This window comes from Thunnus maccoyii, chromosome 13 (assembly GCF_910596095.1).
Source record: "Thunnus maccoyii chromosome 13, fThuMac1.1, whole genome shotgun sequence".
NCBI lineage: Eukaryota > Metazoa > Chordata > Actinopteri > Scombriformes > Scombridae > Thunnus > Thunnus maccoyii.
In genome coordinates, this window is record NC_056545.1 from 28,451,109 (window position 1) to 28,470,430 (window position 19,322).

The 19,322-nt window shown below is 41.3% G+C and overlaps 2 protein-coding genes across 2 annotated transcripts; one reads left to right on the top strand and one right to left on the bottom strand.

Moving 5' to 3' along the window:
• The first annotated feature begins 5,789 nt into the window (after positions 1–5,789).
• Positions 5,790–12,962, top strand: micu2 (mitochondrial calcium uptake 2). Its single transcript, XM_042430347.1, has 12 exons — positions 5,790–6,045; positions 6,388–6,517; positions 7,595–7,626; positions 7,740–7,815; positions 9,358–9,405; positions 9,689–9,771; positions 10,424–10,477; positions 10,590–10,687; positions 11,691–11,862; positions 11,970–12,078; positions 12,169–12,326; positions 12,445–12,962. The coding sequence occupies exons 1-12, from the start codon at positions 5,848–5,850 to the stop codon at positions 12,544–12,546; spliced, it is 1,260 nt and encodes a 419-aa protein (XP_042286281.1). The 5' UTR covers positions 5,790–5,847; the 3' UTR covers positions 12,547–12,962.
• An 82-nt stretch (positions 12,963–13,044) lies between these two features.
• LOC121909726 (interferon regulatory factor 2-binding protein 1-like) lies at positions 13,045–17,652 on the bottom strand. Its single transcript, XM_042430345.1, has 2 exons — positions 15,621–17,652; positions 13,045–14,003 (listed from the first exon to the last, which is right to left on the bottom strand). Exon 1 carries the CDS (start codon positions 17,419–17,421, stop codon positions 15,643–15,645), a length of 1,779 nt encoding a protein of 592 aa, XP_042286279.1. The 5' UTR covers positions 17,422–17,652; the 3' UTR covers positions 13,045–14,003; positions 15,621–15,642.
• Between the last annotated feature and the right edge of the window lie 1,670 nt (positions 17,653–19,322).

Consider the following 19,322-nt stretch of genomic DNA (forward strand, 5'->3'; position numbering starts at 1 on the left):
TTAGTGCACCTGTTAAACTTGCCTTTATTTTTATGTTCTTGAAATAAGTTGGGCAGTATTGGAGTTGCAATAATTTAATGTGAGTGAGGAAAAAAAATGTATTTTGCTATCATGGTCCACTCCTTAAAATCCAGAGGTAAGTTTGACAAAGTAGGGTTGTCTTCTATCCACAGTTAGCATGAGAAGAAAGGGGTAGGGTTTTTTTTTTTTTTTTGTTTGTTTGTTTGTTTGTTTTTTGGAGGGGTGGGATACACACCAGAGAAGTGACTACACATTGATCTGTAACATGAAATAAGAAGCCAAATGGCCCCTCTGCTGTTTGTACTGTATTACTGCGATTTATTTTCCACAGAATGTAATGGTCTCAGCTGTGAAATGTTCAATCACCACTGAGTTTGTGGTGCCCCAAAAATTGTAAAAACCCCCGAAGCAGTTCACTGAGCGTGAACCTCTCTGTACCCTGTGTCTTTCATTTGAAGTCCAAACTGATCGGAATCTCAATCATCAAAAGCAAGTTAAAATGTAAAACTGTCATGATTCAAGTCATGAACTGTATATACCTATCTTTGTATGTATACCAATAAATCCTGTGCTCTAATAAAACAATACTCTGAACTGAAATGGGTAAAATTAAAACATTTGTATTAATCCACGTAAAGTCAAATAAAAACAACCATCACTCGAATATATTAATGTTTATTACATTTAAATGAAAAATATGCAAATTAGGAGTCACTATTAAATATCGTAGTGTATATAAGTACACCAATATCTAGTTGTATTAAACACCTTTTACCAGGGAAGAGCAGCAGGACATACTGTAGGTATGCTTGTTGTATTTTTATATGCCTATATTTATTCATATCAGATCCAGGAGTTGCCCCGCAGCCCCAATAAGAACTTGTTATAATAGCTGATTGAGTAGTCCATGTGTCTGTGAGAGGTGTGCTAAATTTATGTATTACCAACAAGTACAACTGAACCGTTGCTGCTCCGGATAATCGAATTATTGGTGACTAAAGTGGAGTGTAGTATGCTGTGATTACAGAGATGAACAGGCATTAGTCCACTTATTTTTTGTTTGCCATGTATATCAATTATTTTTACATATATAAATACAATGAAAAATGTGGCAAATTTTGACACATTGTACTTATGTTACAGAAAAAGAAGGAAATACACATCTAGTGTGCAGTGAAACACAGGCAGCAGCTGAGACTTTCTTCAAATGTACTTTTGGCTGTTACAGTGTTTTTCCACTTTCCATTCTATCATATTGCACCTCAAATATGTAAAAAAAAAAAAGAAAAAAGAAAAAAAAAGACTTCTTAGCAGTCTTCCTTTCTATTAAAGCACCAAAAGTTTATTTCAGATGCAGCCGTATTTTAATTCACTGACATGAGGATTGTAGTGACAGTGTGCTGTATCCGTCTGCGTTATTGCAGCCTTCAAATTAGTCGAACAATGTTATGATGTGAATGTTACTTTCATTTCTCTGTCGCTGTTTTGTTTGAACATAAGTGCCATGTCATGCAGTTTGATGAAAGAGTGCTTTAGAAGAGAAACAAGTGGTAACTGAAACAGAAATAATGTTTCACCTGACTTAACACTCATCTGAGAGTGAGCCTGTCATTGCAATACATCTTTTTATCATTGAAATAGGAGCTATAGTATTTTCATGTGGCTGTAATTGTTCAGGTTCATTGCTCATGGCAGATATTTAGCCCACATCACCATGTGCGTTTTTTTTAAGTGTTTGCTTCCCATCACTTTTATGAAACACGCTGGGGATTTTTTTTTTTCCACTATGTTATAAGCAACAGTTGAAATTAAATAGGCAGCATAAACCGTGACTGAAGAAAAAAAAATATTGTGCAAACTTTGTTTCCTTCATTGATGGTCTTAAAGTGTGTATGTCTTTGTTACTTTACATTACAACTTGCTGCTATGACATTAAATAAACCTCCAAACTTGCTGATGCAAACTTGACGTGGAATTGATGTGGACACACACTTATCTCCCATGCTGATCACAGTCACACACCTAATTCAGGATAATGGAAACAGTCTGTTCCTCACATTGATTTCACGGTTTGAAAACTACAAGCTGAGTGGTTCTCTAATCAATTGCACATTCTCCAAACTAACAATCAACGTTTACTGCGGCTCTCTCAGTGTCCATGAATTTGAAGGTGAAGACTTCAGTTGAAGGGACACAAATCATCATAAAGTAGCAGCAGCATTGATTAGCAGTGACTATGCTGATGCCTTGATGCTTCCAGTCTTACTGAACACATTTTGGGGGTATAACAGTAACATGAAGTATGTAGGTGTGGCATTGATATGTAAACACACTCAACTGAAACACAAATTACAATGCTGAAAATATTTTTTTTTTTTTTAGAAAAAAATCAAGCCTGTGTGTCCTTCACATCTTAAAGTGTTTAGCGCCCCCTGGAGAACGAGCTGAACTAGCCTTCATGCTGACACTCTGCCGCAGGACTGAATCATTGGTGGAAATCAACTGAAGGGCTGGTATTTTCCAAACTGTGTCCATGTCAAGGGGTTATCTAAATGCTTCTGAATTGTCCCCGCTTGCTTCTGTACATACAGTGATTGGTACAACACCAACATTTTTACGCTGTATTTATGGCTTTCTTATAGCAACCGATGAAAACGCAGAACCTCATCTAAGCTATGTGCAGTTTTAAATAAAATGTGAGTGGACATGTGAATAATTTATGTGAGTAAAAATAAAGGTTCATGCAACTTTTGTTTTGCACTAAGGTACAAGTCCGTGCACAGTGTGAAACAGCAGTGGTGATGCAGGGTCTACTCTATAATGATAATAATAATTAAAAAAAAAACATACATACATGTAAACAGTATTGCACAAATTCTGCACAACTTGATGTATGTTTTAAGAATGTACATTTTCATTATGATTTGTTTATTGAATTGAATAACATCTGCCAATATCTGTCTGTGGAAATATGAAATATGGTATTGTCTCATAAAATCTGTTCATCCCTTAATTTTGCCATTGTCTTTTTTCCCCTATATCACAGACATTATTATGATCAGTTTTGACCAGGATAAATACTAATTAATCTTACTGCTGTATTCTGGCATTTTCAATCAGATTGTTTACTGAATTGCCCAAAGGAGTGCTACAACAATAGCTGTGGCATAAAAAATCTGAAAAAGACCAAGTACTCTAACATGCAAACCTCTGCAGCTCTCCTAAATCTTGAAGCAGATATGATGACTTCCTATTCTAAAGTTTTTAACAAAGAACATTTTCCTATTCTAAGACACTTGATAAATATAGACTCTTATATGAAGTAGAATTAACAGTAAAATGTTGTTATTTCACGTTCTGTAACTGATCCTTTCACTCTGTCCTCCACCAGATTCTGTAAATATCTGTCAGGTCAGAACAAGACTACAGTTACACTTCAAGCTGCAATGGAGAAAAAACACCTAATATTATTGTAGCTCACTTTAGGAATCAGAAATTAGATGTTACAGAATTAATATGAATGTAGTCAAATGTATATACATGTAGTCAAAACTGCAAACTCCAAAGGTTGTGTATCTTTCTTTCGTGTGTGTGTGTGTGTGTGTGTGTGTTACGTTGCAGAGAAATGTCCAGGATCTGAGGACAAATGACATTCTACTTGCCTGTCTAATCTCAAAAGTCATTCACAGATAATTAAAATATATTTTCTCCTCTAAAGATGAAAATCCACCTTGTCTCACTGTCCTAACTGTCTCATCTATTCTCTTTGTTTTAAACTAATCTAGAGGAACATCCGCTCTGCTGTGACATTGAGTGTAAATGACATTCTTGACTGAGAATGACTTTGGACTTTGACTATCCTCACGTGAAACAGCAGGTCCTGGGTGACATTCAGGCTGGTGCGGGAGGAGCAGAGTTCACAGAAATCAGCCTGCAACTGGCAGTCGTCCGCCCTGGGACACTTTGTACTGTAGGAGAAGTTGCTGTGATATGTGAGACAGCGAGATGACACATTGAAAAAAGATGCTGGATGCTGCCTGTGGAAGAGCGCCAAGCTTTTCTGAGCCTTTATATGTCCCTTTTGCATCTTAGTGCCTGCATTAAAGCACAAATTGAGCACTTAAATATCCTTTTACTTCTGTGCTGTCATCGCTAACCCGAGGTCTCAAGAGGTCTTGATTATCATCATGCCAATTTGCAGCTCTTTTTTCAGGGGTGGCTTGATGAAGCCTAGAAGTTTTTGCTCCAATGAAGAGTGTTGTTGCTTTAGATCACTGGACCTGTACTAGAGGGAACTGTTGAGACATCACTGGGTATGACTGTGTCTCAGTGTCGTCTTCAATGGCCTTTAGTCTCATCTAGGATCTGTAACCAGAACATTCAGGACCTAGCTGATGATGATGGTTTGCTTTAGAGGTTCTTTCTAGTAGTAGTATGTTACCCTTCCCCCATGGTTAACAATAAAACATTCTTTTCCTGTATTTTTTCATTTTTAATACAGGGGGAGGGCTTTTCAAGTTGCATTTCATAAAGAAGACACATTCAATATGGTTTTCCTCTATTGAAAAAAGGCTTTTAGTTGCAAGACGCACAAAATGTAACATGAAGTGTGAAAATTGTTCCGTATCTTGTTTGTACAACATGAAAAAAAAAAAAAGAAATTACCCTTTAAAGTCTCCCTCCACTCAAAAATGTGTTTTTTTTTCCTGTTCCTTCACTTGGATGTTTGAGCTTCTCTGTGCAGAATGATGTGCTGCATGAATAGAGTTTGTTTTAACATTCATCTGCTGGGAAGGAGCAACGTTTCTCTGAGTTCACCTTAAATCTGAGTTTAAGACATGTACCTACAAGCAGGATTTGTGACATCACAGGTAGTTTGGAAACCACTAATGGTCCAATAGGCGATATTATATCCAAGTGTGATGTGGAAGTTTGAGCACATGGTCTTTTCAGAGAGGTAGGAGACATCTTGTGAAGTAAAAATATTTGCATATGGTTCTGGATTTGTCAATGACAGAGAAAGAGTAGATGTCATTTTAAGAATCTTAAACTAGCTAAATGAACTTCTTTGTGGAAAAACCATATCAGACATGAGTTAATATTCAAGCAGACTATTTATATGTCTTAAAACATGTCTGGAGAGAATCTTTAAATATATAATAATTGAAAGAAGTTGTACCTTAAAGTCCTCCTCCACTCAAAAATGTGTTTTTCTTGTTCCTAGTTTGGAAACCAATCATGGTCCAATATTAAACTTACACAAGTGTGATGTGGAAACTTGAAGCCTCCAGTGCACATACAGTGAGAATGTACATTACAGTGAAGTAGGAGACATCTTGTATCCAACAGTTAAACTTGTGAAATTAAATATATTTGCATATTTATAGATTCTGGGTTGTTTTAATGAGTAGATGTGACTTTAAGGATTTTAACAAGATAATTTAACTTTTTTGTGGAAAAAACATATCAGACACAAATTATTATTCAAAATAGAGTATTTTTGTTTACATCTTAAAACATGTCTGGTGGGATCTTTAAGGATTCTTCATCAATTATTCCTACAACATATGCTGTCATTGTCAGTTTTGGTAGCTGTATCCTGAATATGTCTTATTTGCTTTACAGCAGACTCATCGTCATAGATTTGTCAGTATAATCTTCAGTTCTGTCTTTGCCATGGAGATATAAAGGTGGATAAATTTCTATAAAGATGGATATTTCGTTTGCCTCGTGCCTGGGGGCGTGGCCAGCCTGTCGGTTCTGCCAGCATACGCAGCTACGGAAGCCTCGCAGGTGACGCAGCTAGCGAGCTGTAGCTTCCTGAAAATGGCCAGCTGGGGAAGAGTCGCTGCTCACCTGAGAAACTTTTTGAGGAGCCCTCGGTCTCTGAAAGGTTTAGCTCGACACCGAGTCGTCGGACCTGGCATATTCGGCTGTGTAATTGGTACTGGGGCTATCTGTTTCCACCAGTATCATGCAGTCAACAGGACTCTGCCCTTCACCGTTCATGCGGAGGAACAAAAAGTGAGTACACGCCTAATAGAAGTTTTTGTCGTCATAAACAGACAAAATGTCCACTATATCTTACATATATCTTATATATATATCCATCTGTTTTAAATGAAAGTGACATGTCGCTAAATACGAGTAACAGCGGCACGGTAATGTTAAAATGCCATATTTATATAAAAAAAGGGTGTGAATAAGCAGCCAAGAGTTCTTATCAACAACTAACTAACGCCCCCCAGCTGTCACTCACTCAAACACCATGCAGAGTGGATGCTATCTGTTTTTCTATCAAGCCCAATGAGTGTTCAGATGGTTCAGTAATTTACATTGATATTTATGTCTCTTGTGTTGTTTCAGGAGGCTGCAGCTCCTCAGCTGTCTGCAAGGAGGATCCGTTTCAACCAGTTCGCCTCAGTTGTCTACGAGCTGGAGCCCTACATGACCCCCAGAGACTTCCTGTACTCTGTGATGCTGGAGAACGTTGATCGTAAGCCGCACTCATGTCCAGTTAGAGTCTAAAGTCTAAGTGGATGAACATAAGAAATGGCTCATTGAATGGATTGATGAGTGTGTAGATGATGAGTTGAGACCAGATGAGTATTCTTCTCTCCCAGAGCTGCAATGATCAGTCGATTAATCAGTTAGCTGCCAACTCTTAAATCAGTCACCAACTATTTTGAGAACTGATTCATTGTTTTGAGTCATTTTTTTAGTAACATTTCCAAATTCTCTGATTCCAGCTTCCCAAATGTGACTCTTTAGTCCTTTATGTCAATAAACCGAATATATTTGGGTTGTGGACTGTTGATAGGGACAAAACAAGACATTTGAGGATGTCATCTTGGGTTTATGTTGGTTTTTCCTTTAATTTCTTACCCATCTGTACTCACATGGGACCAGAAGTCTATGAGAGGCCATATCAGAACCTGGAGTAATAGTAAAGGCAACACAGGAGCTGCATCTTTCTCTTCGAGTGTAAAGTATATAAAGACAAAGGCAAACTGCTGCTGACAGAGTGGAGATGTTGCAGCTTTATATATACAGTAGTGCATCATTGCACTGGGAGTTGCAGTTTACACAAATGTCTTGTAACTCTACTGTGAAACAATTCATACAGAGATTATTTTATAGATCTGTGCTTAAATTTGTTTTAACAAATGATTTTCTTATCATGTCAGCCGATAACTTGCTAAAACCTACTGTGAACATTATGCAAGAATCATTAAAGCACTGTGACAATGTATTTGTATATGGTGTTGGTCTACTAGCCCTAAAATACTTGATTATGGTGAGTTTTTGTCTTGGGTTTATATCACAAACTGTAGTGTTTAAGGAATAAGCTGATGATAGGAAATATCAGGTGCACACCTTCTGCATGAAACCTGTGTAGTTGCAAAAAAAAAAAACCCATTTCAACTCAATGTGGCTGTGTTTCTCATAGTTTTCAGTGATGAGACATTCAGATTCCAAGATTTATGAAAATGTTCACATGTAATGCCGTATGCTGTGATTTATCAAGTTTTTTGTTGTTATTAACATATCTTTTCTGTTTCCTCTCATGTAGGAAAGCTGCAGAAGAGAGAGTTAACAAAAGAGGTACGTTTACATCACAAAAATCATATAAATAAGTTTCACACTGCACATGTGGAGCCCAGTCATTAGTTTGGGTTAATTGTGCTGTTATGTGTTTCCTGTTGGCTTCTTTTTAGGAAGTTGAGAAGATGTTGAAAGCTGCCTCTAAAGCTTGTGCTGGCAATGATCTGTTCAGAAACTTGGGAGACAATGGTAAGTTATGATTCTGTCAACAGGATGGACCCTCACACCTAATATCCTGTATCCACATCTGCTCAGATTACTGTATGTGTAGTTCTGTTTTACAGGGGCTCCGCCCTCTACTGGACTCAATGGGTAATACTCTCCTCCAGTCTCACACACACACAAACAAACACACAATCGCCTCCTGAAATTTGCACGTACGTAGCTGGCCAATCAGGACACGCCTACTGATAACGTGTGCCTCACACAGTCTCGCTGCTGCGCTCATCCTTCTCACTTCAGCGACAGCAAATTCTGCTCACTGATCTTACCTCTCCGCGGATGGAGTTGCCACTCCAAGCTCATTCCTGCCCGTCTTGCCCCTGTCTCATCGCCACTGCTGCCGGGCATCTCTTCTGCTTTCAGTGCCTTTGACGGGACCGCGTAGAGAGCGGCATGATACAGCCACTGCCCTGCGTGCACTGCTGAGGACTTTCTACAACTCGCCGCTGGCAACGGTGGGACCATTTTCAGCTGTGTGACATCTTGCTCTGCTGCGAGGAGGCAAAATTGCGTTTATGGTAGCCAGTATGTGTGTTGGCATGTTATGTTGAACACATGGCCCTCTGTCTGTGCACTGAACAGTTGTTAATGTGCTATGGAGAGAGAGTGGCCGGTAAAGCCCTATCTGTGAAGCGCCTAGCTAGTTGGCTTTGTGAGTGCATCTCCCAAGCCTACAGGCAGGCAGGTATGGAGCCCTCCACTGCGGTCTGAGCGCATTTCACACATGGTGTAGCAGCATGAACGGCCTTACTCAGTGGGGTGAGTGTCGAGGATATATGCACAGCAGCGCCTTGGTCTTGTCCATTCATAAGGTTCTATCTCTTGGACATGAAGGGCTCCTTTTCAGGCCCCCTACTGCTCCGCTGAAGCATCTTGGATTATAAAGTAGCAGGTGGGCCATGGCAACTAACCTATAGCTGGTTGGGCTCAGTGAGGCAGTCTGATGACATTTCACGGCAGGGTGAGCATTCATTGGGCTCCACCTACTGTACCCATAGAGTCCAATAGAAGGCGGAGCCTATATGAGATGGAACGAAGGTGTTGGTATTGTAACCCTAGTTCTATAAGCACAGGCTGCTCCCTCCACCTATGGACCCTGCTGCTCCTACGCCTTCCACTGAAGTGGTTTCGGGATGAGAGCAGCAGTGAGACGCTGCCTTTTATACTGTGTGAGGGACACGTAATCCGTAGGCGCGTCCTGATTAGCCGACTACATACATGCAAATTTCAGTGGGCGATTGCATGCATGTGATTGGAGGAGAGTATTACTCATCGAGTCTAGTAGAGGTCTCCGCCTGTGCTTATAGAACTAGGGTTACAATATCGTAACCTTCGATCCAGACGTGACTGACAGCAGGTCACACATGGCATCAGTTTGTTTTATCTGTGTGACTGAAACTGAAAAACCACACATTTGCATGTATGTTGGCTTTCGATTTCAGTCAACATATTTCTATGACATCTTATTTCCTAAATATAATTCCGCAAACATTTCTTCATGTGTTGCAGGTTTGATATCCTACACAGAATATCTGTTCCTGCTCACCATCCTGATCAGTAAGTAGAGTCACAAACCTTGGATCAGCCTCTGGGCTTTGTAAGGTTTTACCCGACTCTCAGTAATATTGCGCTGAAAGGATGTGCAGTGATTTTGTGACATAAGTGGTTGCATTTTCCTCAGTTAGAATACAGCATGGTCCTCGGCTTGCTCTGTCCAGGCTTTGTGGCACTCCTGCGCATATGAGTGAAGCTAGACGATTCATGTTTTCTTATTGATTGATATATTGAATGTACATATTGAGACAGAGTTCAGATAACTGATGATGCGTTGCTGTTGCAGAGCCGCGCACAGGATTTCATATAGCTTTCAAGATGCTTGATGTTGATGGCAACGAGCATGTCGACAAAAAGGAATTTCTCAAGGTAAGACCTCTCTGATGTGTCAGAATCGTTTATCAGTGAGATTTGTTTAACGCAGTAGTAATATTGAACATTTAGGACCTGTTATCATGGAAAGATACATTACACAGAGTTTGTTCAAATGTAATTGTGTGCACTTAAATTTCAAAATATCGCCACCTTTAATGCTGCCTCAAGCACTGACGCTGCCACAGTGTGTAAGTATGGGAGCCATGGCAACATGTGGAAGGTGAGGGAGAGCTGCACTGCTAGCTGCTCTGTTTTTCATCTGTCATGTGTTTGCATCTCTGCAGCCTGAGTCAGCCTCTCACTTCAGTCTATTTATTTAAAACCGCTCGACATCTCTGTGTCTGTTCCAACCAGACGTGTCCTCTGATGGCAGCAGGAGACCTCCGTGTGCTTAGTCTGGATCAGTCTAGTCTAGTCTAGTCTAGGCTCGTAGACTGCATGTTGGCACGTCATGCACCTTGTGTCGTATTTTCATGTTGTGACTTGGTGCGCAAGCCTAAAGCATTCAGTAAAAAGAGGAAGTGCATGGATTCTAATTTGCTTAAGTTTCTGTTGCGTGTGTGAAGTACTGTGATTTTTTTTTTTTTCATTTCTCTAGTTAAATGTCACTAATTATCTTGTATTTTTTTCTTTTTTGCTGCTGAAGCTTAAGAAAATCATTGGGAAAAGTAAAAAGAGAGTTGTTAAGGACAGCACAGAGGTGAGTATTCATGTTCCCTTAAAAGGACAGTTTAGCATGATCACCTATGCAGTGTGATGCCTGGACATTCAGTTTGAAACCATGATGTTCTGTATTACGTGGGTGTTTACAGAAACCGGTGGAGGAAGGGGAAAGTGTGAACACGACACTTCAGGCCTACTTCTTTGGGAAGAACGGAGAAAACAAGTTGCAGTATCAGCAGTTCCACAGGTAATCACACACTCACCTACTGCTCATTGTGATCAAAGCTCCTGATACAAGGACATGTATTATTCTACATTTTGGATATAAAAAGAAATAAACAGATAGCAAGCAATTCAATATATAGGTTCACAGTTTTAAGTGTTAAAACAATAGTCTAGTGCACATAGTTAATATGAGACTTGAGCAGCCTGAGCCTTGTGTTAATACCAGGAAACACAAAGAGGGGAATTTCAAACTAAACAGAGTGTAACTCTGGAAGACACCCACTGCTGAAGCCTCATGTTAGCTTCAGGTAAACGTTTTAGTTTTGCACAGAGAGGACTGTGTTTTTTGTTCCACATCACTTGCATAGAAAAAGCTTTAAGAATGGATTTCTTGATGGTCAGTGTGAACAGGAGGAATGATTACAGCAAGGAAAGGTTGTGTCAATATTCATATCGGGTACCTGTCTATTGTTTTAAGACAGATTTGTGAACTTACCCTTTAAGTCAAAATGAACAAAATGCAAATATCGATCTTATCTCTAAATGAGATGAACCATTTTTCACTGCTACATGCTTTAAGTATTAACAAAACTTTGTTCTAGTGTTGTCTTTGGGTCTTTGAAATATTCTGTGTCATCTTGAATGTTTTTTGTTGTTTTTTTTTGGCCTTGCATCTAGAGATGCTTTTCTTATTCAGAAATGTTGCGTTCAAGTTCACACACGTCAGTTGGCAATATAAACCCAAAACACCATCTAGGTATGCTCTATGCTCAGGTTTACCAACTGACACACATCTTAGCTGTCTGAACCTTTTATTTCTTTTCTTTTTTTTCCCTTAAATGGTTACTTGTCACTTATTGATTGTCTCCTTTTTCTTTTACTTTCACTTTTGCAAAATTCACAGTTGAGAAGTTATTCTCAGATTTCTTTTCTAAGTGATGAGGTGGTTTTGCCGTGACCCAGTTTCCTCACAAACCTCCGCAGGGCTCTCATCTCTCAACAGTTCAACAATGTGTGTCTTTCAGGTTCATGGAGGACCTGCAGGCTGAAGTCCAGGAGATGGAGTTCCTGCAGTTCTCCAAAGGTATGGACACTATGAGACGAGAAGACTTTGCAGAGTGGCTGCTACACTACACCAACGAAGAAGACAATGAAATCTACTGGGAAAACATGAGAAAGCGGATCCCTGCTGGTCAGGTACACACACCAGGAATTTACATCCTCAGCTTTAATATCTGCTTCACCTCTGCTGCTATCAGATGAAAATGTAGCATAAAATTTAACAAAAATGTTTCCTTTTGTAGAGTATCACATTTGATGAGTTTAAAGTCTTCTGCCTCTTCACCAACAATCTGGAGGACTTTTCCTTCTCACTGAAAATGGTGACTGGAGCCAACCGTCCTGTTGGAATGGGTAAGACCTCCTTGTTGGTTAGAATGGATGAAAACGTTGATGGCTTTCTCAACATTATGTAACAGTTTTTTTTCCTTCCTCTGAGTGCAGCCCAGTTCAAACGAGCCGTGAAGATCGCCACAGGCCATGACCTGTCTGAGAACGTGCTGGACACTGTGTTTAAACTCTTTGATATGGATGGAGACAACTGCCTGAGCCATAAGGAATTCATTAACGTGATGAAAGACAGAGTGCTGCGAGGTCTGAAGGTGAGTCCGGCCATAAAACTTTTGCATTCTGTCACTTTTTAAGCAGCAGATATCTTCTAGATCACTGTCGGGTTGCATTCAGAATTTCATGATGTGATAAACGCCGTCCTGCCCTCAGGTGCAGCCTCAGAGCGGCTTCTCTGGCTTCTGGAAATGTGTGAAGCAGGAGACCCTGAAAGGAGCTCAGGAGGCTCTGGGAGACACCGGGTGCCCCATCTGAGAGATGCTCAAAGAAGCGGCGTTAAGATTACACATGCATGTGTGAAGAAGGAGGATTTAAACCACTCTCTTATGTACAAATATGTTTACAGAGCAACAAATCTATTTGATATTAGCTAAGAACTGTCTGGTTGAGGTGTTTACAATATTTTTTAAGGTTTGCTGCAGTGTGCCTGACTTAATGCTTAATCAAATTGTGCATTTATACTCAGAATGACTCATTTTTACATTAATTTTGCACTTCATACACTTTTTTCTTGTGAACAGTGTCTTTATAAAACTGGCTAACTGGTTTATGAGATAGCTTGTCGTTCTGTGCATGGACACATTTTTTCAAGGGTTTGTACAATCTCTGGTGTGGGTTTTTTTTCATGTTTATGTCAAAATATTTTATCAAATAAAATTTTTTTAAAAATGCGGAAGTTTCAATAATGTGCTGCACATTTGAGGCTGAAATGTTAATATCAGTAGCAAAAGAATAAGCCAGGGCTGTAACTACTAACTATTTAGTAATTTATTGTAGAATTGACCTGTTAAGATCACATGAGTATGTGGGTTAACCATTGAAGATTGTGGTGCTAATTATCTTACCATACATATAATTCAAAAAGTAAATAGACAAAACAAGCTTACGTCTGTGATAGATTAACAAATTAGTGACTGATGCCAAGGTTATCAGTGAATACAGCATACACAGCTACAATACAATAAAATTACATTGAGCATGAAGCCATCTTTGGTCTTCTTATCACTATAAACAAATACATAGAAATTTGTATTGTATCAAAAATAGAAATTACATAGCCATATTGAAAGTAAATTCACATTTTTGACATACAATATAAGGAGAATACCTAAGAGACATAACGTGGGATTACATTTTTTTTTTTTCCAATCCTTGGCTTTAAAAAGGACCCAATGGTTTTTGCCACATTTTGAACATTCATTTGTTCTTGGAGAATTGCATGATTCTGTCAAACCATCTACCAATATCGGTGTGATCCATCTGTAGAAGCCAGTATCCAACATATATAACAAAAACACAAATGAAAGACAAAATAGATTGTCGTTCTTAAAACAAACGTGTGCTTTCGATCCTGGGCTTTTGAAAAAAAAGAGGCCTGATGAGAGGCCTCTGCTGCGCTGGACAAAGAGGAGAGAGAGAGAAAGAGAGAGACAGAGAGAGAAAGAGAGAGAGAGAGATTTGGTCGGGACTCGACATTCGCTCGTAATGTAGCAGCCCACCCTTCACAGGTGAGCTGAGCCCTGACAAACGGACATGCCCCCTCCTCTCTAAAGTGAGTCTTGTTGTGTCTTTAGTTAACTGTGTTTCTGCCGTCGTCGTCGTCGTCCTCCTGGGGTTCAGAGTTATATTGTCAGAGGCACACATGAAGAACTGCAGCCCAAGTGGACCTCTGCTTGAGATAATAGGGAAGTGCTTTCAAAGTGTTTGATCCACTGTGAAAAAAGAAGAGAAAAAAAAAAACATGGGTGAGGATTTGGGAACATTTGAAGAAAAACAGTCTGGTTAACAATGTGCAGAGATATGTCCCAACTGAGCAGGGATATATTTTGGGGGTAATTTTGTTGTCAAGCTTTAGTTGCCTGAAGAGTAATTCCTTCTGTTATACACTGTTGCTGTGCAATTCATGCTTTTTTTTCCAAAATATGATTAAAAGGAGTACAAGCTGTCATATCTGACTACAGATGAGATATTTTAATGTGGGAGTGCAGGGAGAGTGGTGTAATATTAAAGAGAAATGTCTACAACATCCAGTAAAGCACAGAAAGGTTAGCTGATGACGCTGCCCTAGCAGAGAAATCAAAGCTGAGGTCATGATGTGACGCTGTTACACAAGATGAACAGTGGGAGTGAGCTGCAAGCTTTTTGCCCTGTCAGTTCATTTGTTATTATTTTTATTTGCAAGGCAGCTGGTGATGGACAGAGTTCACATTTTCCTGCCTGAATCCGATCTCTACATCAGCATCAGTCAAGCCGTTGCGGTCCCTCTTGAGGCAACGGCAAACTACATCCTTGTTTTATTTCTGCTTAAAGGATTCACGTTTTTTCCGAGTATGTTCACAGCAGTCCGTGCATATATACAATGCAACAGGTTCTGCATGCTGTGATCATTCCTCCTGTTCATACTGACCATTGAAAGATCCCTTCATAACATGCATCCAATGCAAGTGATGGGGGACAAAATCCACAGTCCTCGTCCTGTGCAACAATATATTCCAATCTTCATCTGAAGTTTATCTGAGGCTTCAGCCGTTTGAGTTAGAAAAATGAAGAGAGCATTGATTTTGAAGTCTTTTTAGTAGCACAGAACATGAACTGTGGGTTTTGTCCCCTATCACTTCCATCAGAAGCACATTAGGAAAGGATTTCTTCATGTCAATATTAATAGGAGTAATGATCGCGTCAGTGTGCTGGTGCCAACTATCCTTTTGAGCAAAAAATAAACATGGATGTAGTCTGGCTTGGCATTAAGAGAGATCAATAGCTTGATTGATTCTGATATAGAAATCAGATTGAGGCAGAGGAATGTAAAATCTGTTTATCATGTGTTTATGTCAGATTTTCAGTTTTCTATTTCAGTCTGTGCGTGTTAGTTAACTGTGAACACACAGTGAGGTGGAGAAAGTCCTTCTCACGCGAGTTTCCGTTCATTTTTAGTGTCGACCATCTGATGCGCCAAATTTAGTAGAGATAATGTTTGTTTATTTCACACAAAGGATAAAGAGGAAGATGACATATTTGTTTACACTGCTAATTCTCCTCTGTAATTTTGCACTACAGCCATTATGACATTCAGCCTCCCATTACCTGACTGTGTGCTGCCACCAAAAGGCACATTTAGCCTGCAGGAGCCTGTGTAGGTCACGATGTATTCTGTATGATACTAAGCATCGTGATGATGAGATGTAATAGTTGTTACTTAGATGTCTGATTGTTAGATCATCTTTCTGCCTCTCTTCTTTCTTTCCATCCCGCTCAGGACAGTTCCACCCCTTGTGTTCACTAATAAAAGAAAAGATGTACAAAAAGTGCACGTTTTCCCTCTGTCTTACCATTCACCACAGGATGGAGACGTCAAGGGTCGTTCTCCTTCTTTACTGTCACATCTCCGTCTCCAGCCAGGATGGTGGAGATCTCTCCCTGCATGAAGGCCCAAGGCACAGTGGATCCAGCCAGGGGACAGCGCTCTCCACTGGGGCAGTACACCTCCCCTCCTTGACCTTGGCTGCGGATGAATCCTCGGGTGCAGGGGAAGCAGAACTTGTGATGCGGGACAGAGGGACACTGGACAAAATGTGTGTCCTCCAAGCGCTCTCGGCAGAGGGTGCAGCAGAGCAGGGTGCCCTGACCGCTGCTTGTAGACTCCCCAGCGCTAGTGTTGCTGCTCGGCCCCACCGCGCTGAGACCCTGCCCCATGGCTGCCTGGGAGACTGAGGTGGAGGCAGTGGAAGGGCTGCTGCTGGTGGGGCGCCCAGCGGTGGAGGAGTGAGCTGTGGACATGCTGGGGCTGTCTCTGGCCATCTGGCTGGAGTTCAGGCTGTCTGCGACTCCCATGAGTGCTGAGATGGGTGAGGGCTGGCTGTGTAAACGGGGTGGGCCCTCTTGAGGGGCAGCCATGCCAGGAAGAGGTTCCATGCCTGAGTAAGCACCTCGAGGCCAGGGCTCTCTTGATGGGTGATCAGGCCTTCCCTCGCTCTCTCCATTCTCAGAGCCCGGAGAAGCCTTGCGGCGCCGAGTTGTGCTCTTTGCTGGCACAGGGCGTCCAGCGGCTGCCATAGGCAACCCTGCATCTGGCTGTGGCAGAACCTCGGGGATTGGGGGCTCTTTAAACATGCGCACACCATCATTCAACAGCTCAGATAACCCACGCCAGTCCCCTGTGCCTTGCCGCTTCTCGTATTCCACATAGCGTAGCCCAGAGTTCACCGCTTTACCTGCATCTTTGGCTGAGTCGCGGAACATCTGCCTGACCAGGTCTGGGACTCCTGAGAAGATCATTCCAGAGCCGGCAGGATACTCCACAAACACCTTCAGCTCAAACTCAGGAGTTGTGCTGGCATCGAAGGCCAGAACACGTCCCATCAGATTATGGTCTTTCCTGAAGCGCACATTAAAGGGGACGCAGCTGCTGAGAGCTACAAGCACATCCCGGACTGCTTTGGGACGGTTTGGCCAGCCTTCAACCTTGCAACGAGCCACCTCATTCAGTTCAGCCATCACTTCATTGTTCCTCCACACTACAGGATCTATGCCCACCAGGGCAGATGTGCTAGCCCCCACGCCCAACACAGCCTGTCTTCTACCAGCATCACTCATTATGGGGCCAGCTGAGACTGCAATAGGTGTGGCCCCAGCCCTGGAGCCTGATAATGGGGCTAAAAGCCCATGAGGGGCTGCTACTAACCCCTGAGCTATCAAGGCATGGGATATAGCCCCATGAAGGCTAGGAACTGCCCCAGCCATCGCCCGACGAGTGTTTGGGCTCTGTCGGCTGCCCTCTGACAGGGCAACATCTTCAGCTCTGTGCAGGCCATTGGGGAGGCGAGCAGACACCCCATACTCCCCCCTACCCCGGTCTGTACGCTCTCCATGCTGCCGCCCTGCCTCTGCAGGGCCGGTGGAGCTGGGTTTGCCTTGCTGTGGACCGGGGGACCTGCCGTCTAAAACCCCGTGCGTGCTCTTCAGTTGTCTGGCAGTTTCAATGAGGAGCTCTATTCTGTCTGCGCCGTCGTAGTTGACACATCCCCGGCACACAGCCTCGCTGAACTCCCACAGCATGGCCCAGGGCATCTTGGGCAGATCGCAGAGGTAGCACCATTGCCGTCTGGAGGAAGACTGCGAGGCGGAGGACATGTTGTTTACAGGCCCTCGACCAAACTTTCTTCGGGAGGCCTACACGTTACGGTCTACGTTTACAACTATTCTTCAATCCTCACACACCACTCACCACATGCCGCGGATTTTACGACGGAAATTAAACGAAAACTAAGCTCAAAACGCGACTGTTGACGACAGCATTTAAAAGTTAGCGACGTCTTCTTTCTTGGTTTGTTCGTGTCGGTCTGTGTGGAAGGAAGTAAAATGTTTTAAGACACCGGAAACACCTACGCGACTAGAGCTCAAGGCACTGTGGGAGTTGTAGTTTTTTTGGTGTGCCTGTAAAAGTATTGTGAAGATTATAGTACAACCACCCGGAGGGAATACAGACCACAGAACAAGCAAAACGGCGCGAATGTGTCGTAATAAGAGATTAACTGCAGACTTGAGGTTTTTCCATCAGTTATGAGAATAGTTAATAGCAGTTAGAAACACTGTACAGTTATTGAGATATAAGTGTTTTAATGCAAATATCCGGATGTGGCTTCGTAAAGGGTTGTGATTCTTCACACTTACTGTCCGTCTATCTGATTAACATAATACCAGAACAAAAAACATTGAGAAAAGCTGAATCCGCCTTCACTGTAAACTATATAAATATAGTCATAACATTTGAGAGAAAAAACATATCTTAAAGAGCTTTCAGACACATCATCCGCAGGCCCTCATCAGTGGATGAAGTAGATTTGCTCACGTGTCAGACTCCATGACAACTGAGCAATTCAACCTGTTAATGAACGCCGTGAGATGAATGTTAGAAGAAATTTGGAGTAAGTGGGCCTTGAGTAGAGAATTTTTGGCGTCAACTATTATCACGGTGAAGGTGAACCTCAAAGCTATTTGACATATTTCGTGTGAGCTTTTTCCTCTCAGGCTTCAGGCAAATTCTTACTGTACATTGAACACGGGACGTCTTCAGAAATCCGCCTCTCTACTGTAGATGGCATTTTCATTTGTATTCTGAGATTTATGATGTTGCACTGACACCACAAATGTTTGCACGTAGCCATCAAATCCAAACAATAGTGACACAACACTTAGCATAGCGTGGTCCATAGAGAAAATATAAATATGTTGTTTATTTCCTATGGTGTTGACAGGATGTACAGCTAATAACTTGGAATACTAAATCCTTCATTTGTATCTGAAGAGTCCATTTGGGACAAATTACCAATCAATTACACTGCTTTAATTAATATGCATTTGTGAATACAAACCACAATATTGAAAATATGCAGCAGTGTAGGCCTAACTACACTCAGTTACTATACATTATACTTATACAACATGTGTGTACAGATGTGGCCTCCACTCAGTCCAAGTTAACATCATGTAATGCTGGTATGTGATACCTGAAACTGAGAACTGAGTTGGGTAATTCAAGCCAAAGTAATATTCACAGTATTATTTACAAAAGGAAAGTGACAACTTGCCACTGAAATATTGATAGTGACTGAACACTTCCATCTCCAATTGTGACATCCTTTTAAGTCCCCCTCCACTCAGAAAATTTGTTTTTCTTAAGTTACCTGACTGCACATCCATCATTCTGCACAGTGGATCTCAAATATCACAGTTTGACACTAGAAGTGTTTCCACATTCATCTGCTGAAAGTGGAAAGTTTCTCTGTACTCACTTTAAATTTTTATTAGTTTAAAGAGTGTGCGTATGAGCATTATTTGTGTGATCACTAGTTTGGAGGTAATCATGGCCCAGTATGCAACTTATACAAGTGTGATTTGGAGACTTAAAGCCTCCAGTGCACAAACACTGTGAATGACTTCAAGCAGTTAAAACTTCCAAAACTTTTGAGATGAAAAATATAACTGCATACTCATAGATTCTAGACTTTTCAATGAGAAGGGGAGATGTCATT

Coding starts and splice junctions, on each gene's coding strand:
- micu2 (XM_042430347.1), top strand. CDS start 5,848: ATGGCCAGCTGGGGAAGAGTCGCTGCTCACCTGAGAAACTTTTTGAGG. Junction 9,772..10,423: donor ACAAAAAGGAATTTCTCAAG/GTAAGACCTCTC, acceptor TTGCTGCTGAAG/CTTAAGAAAATCATTGGGAA. Junction 10,478..10,589: donor TTGTTAAGGACAGCACAGAG/GTGAGTATTCAT, acceptor GGGTGTTTACAG/AAACCGGTGGAGGAAGGGGA.
- LOC121909726 (XM_042430345.1), bottom strand. CDS start 17,421: ATGTCCTCCGCCTCGCAGTCTTCCTCCAGACGGCAATGGTGCTACCTC.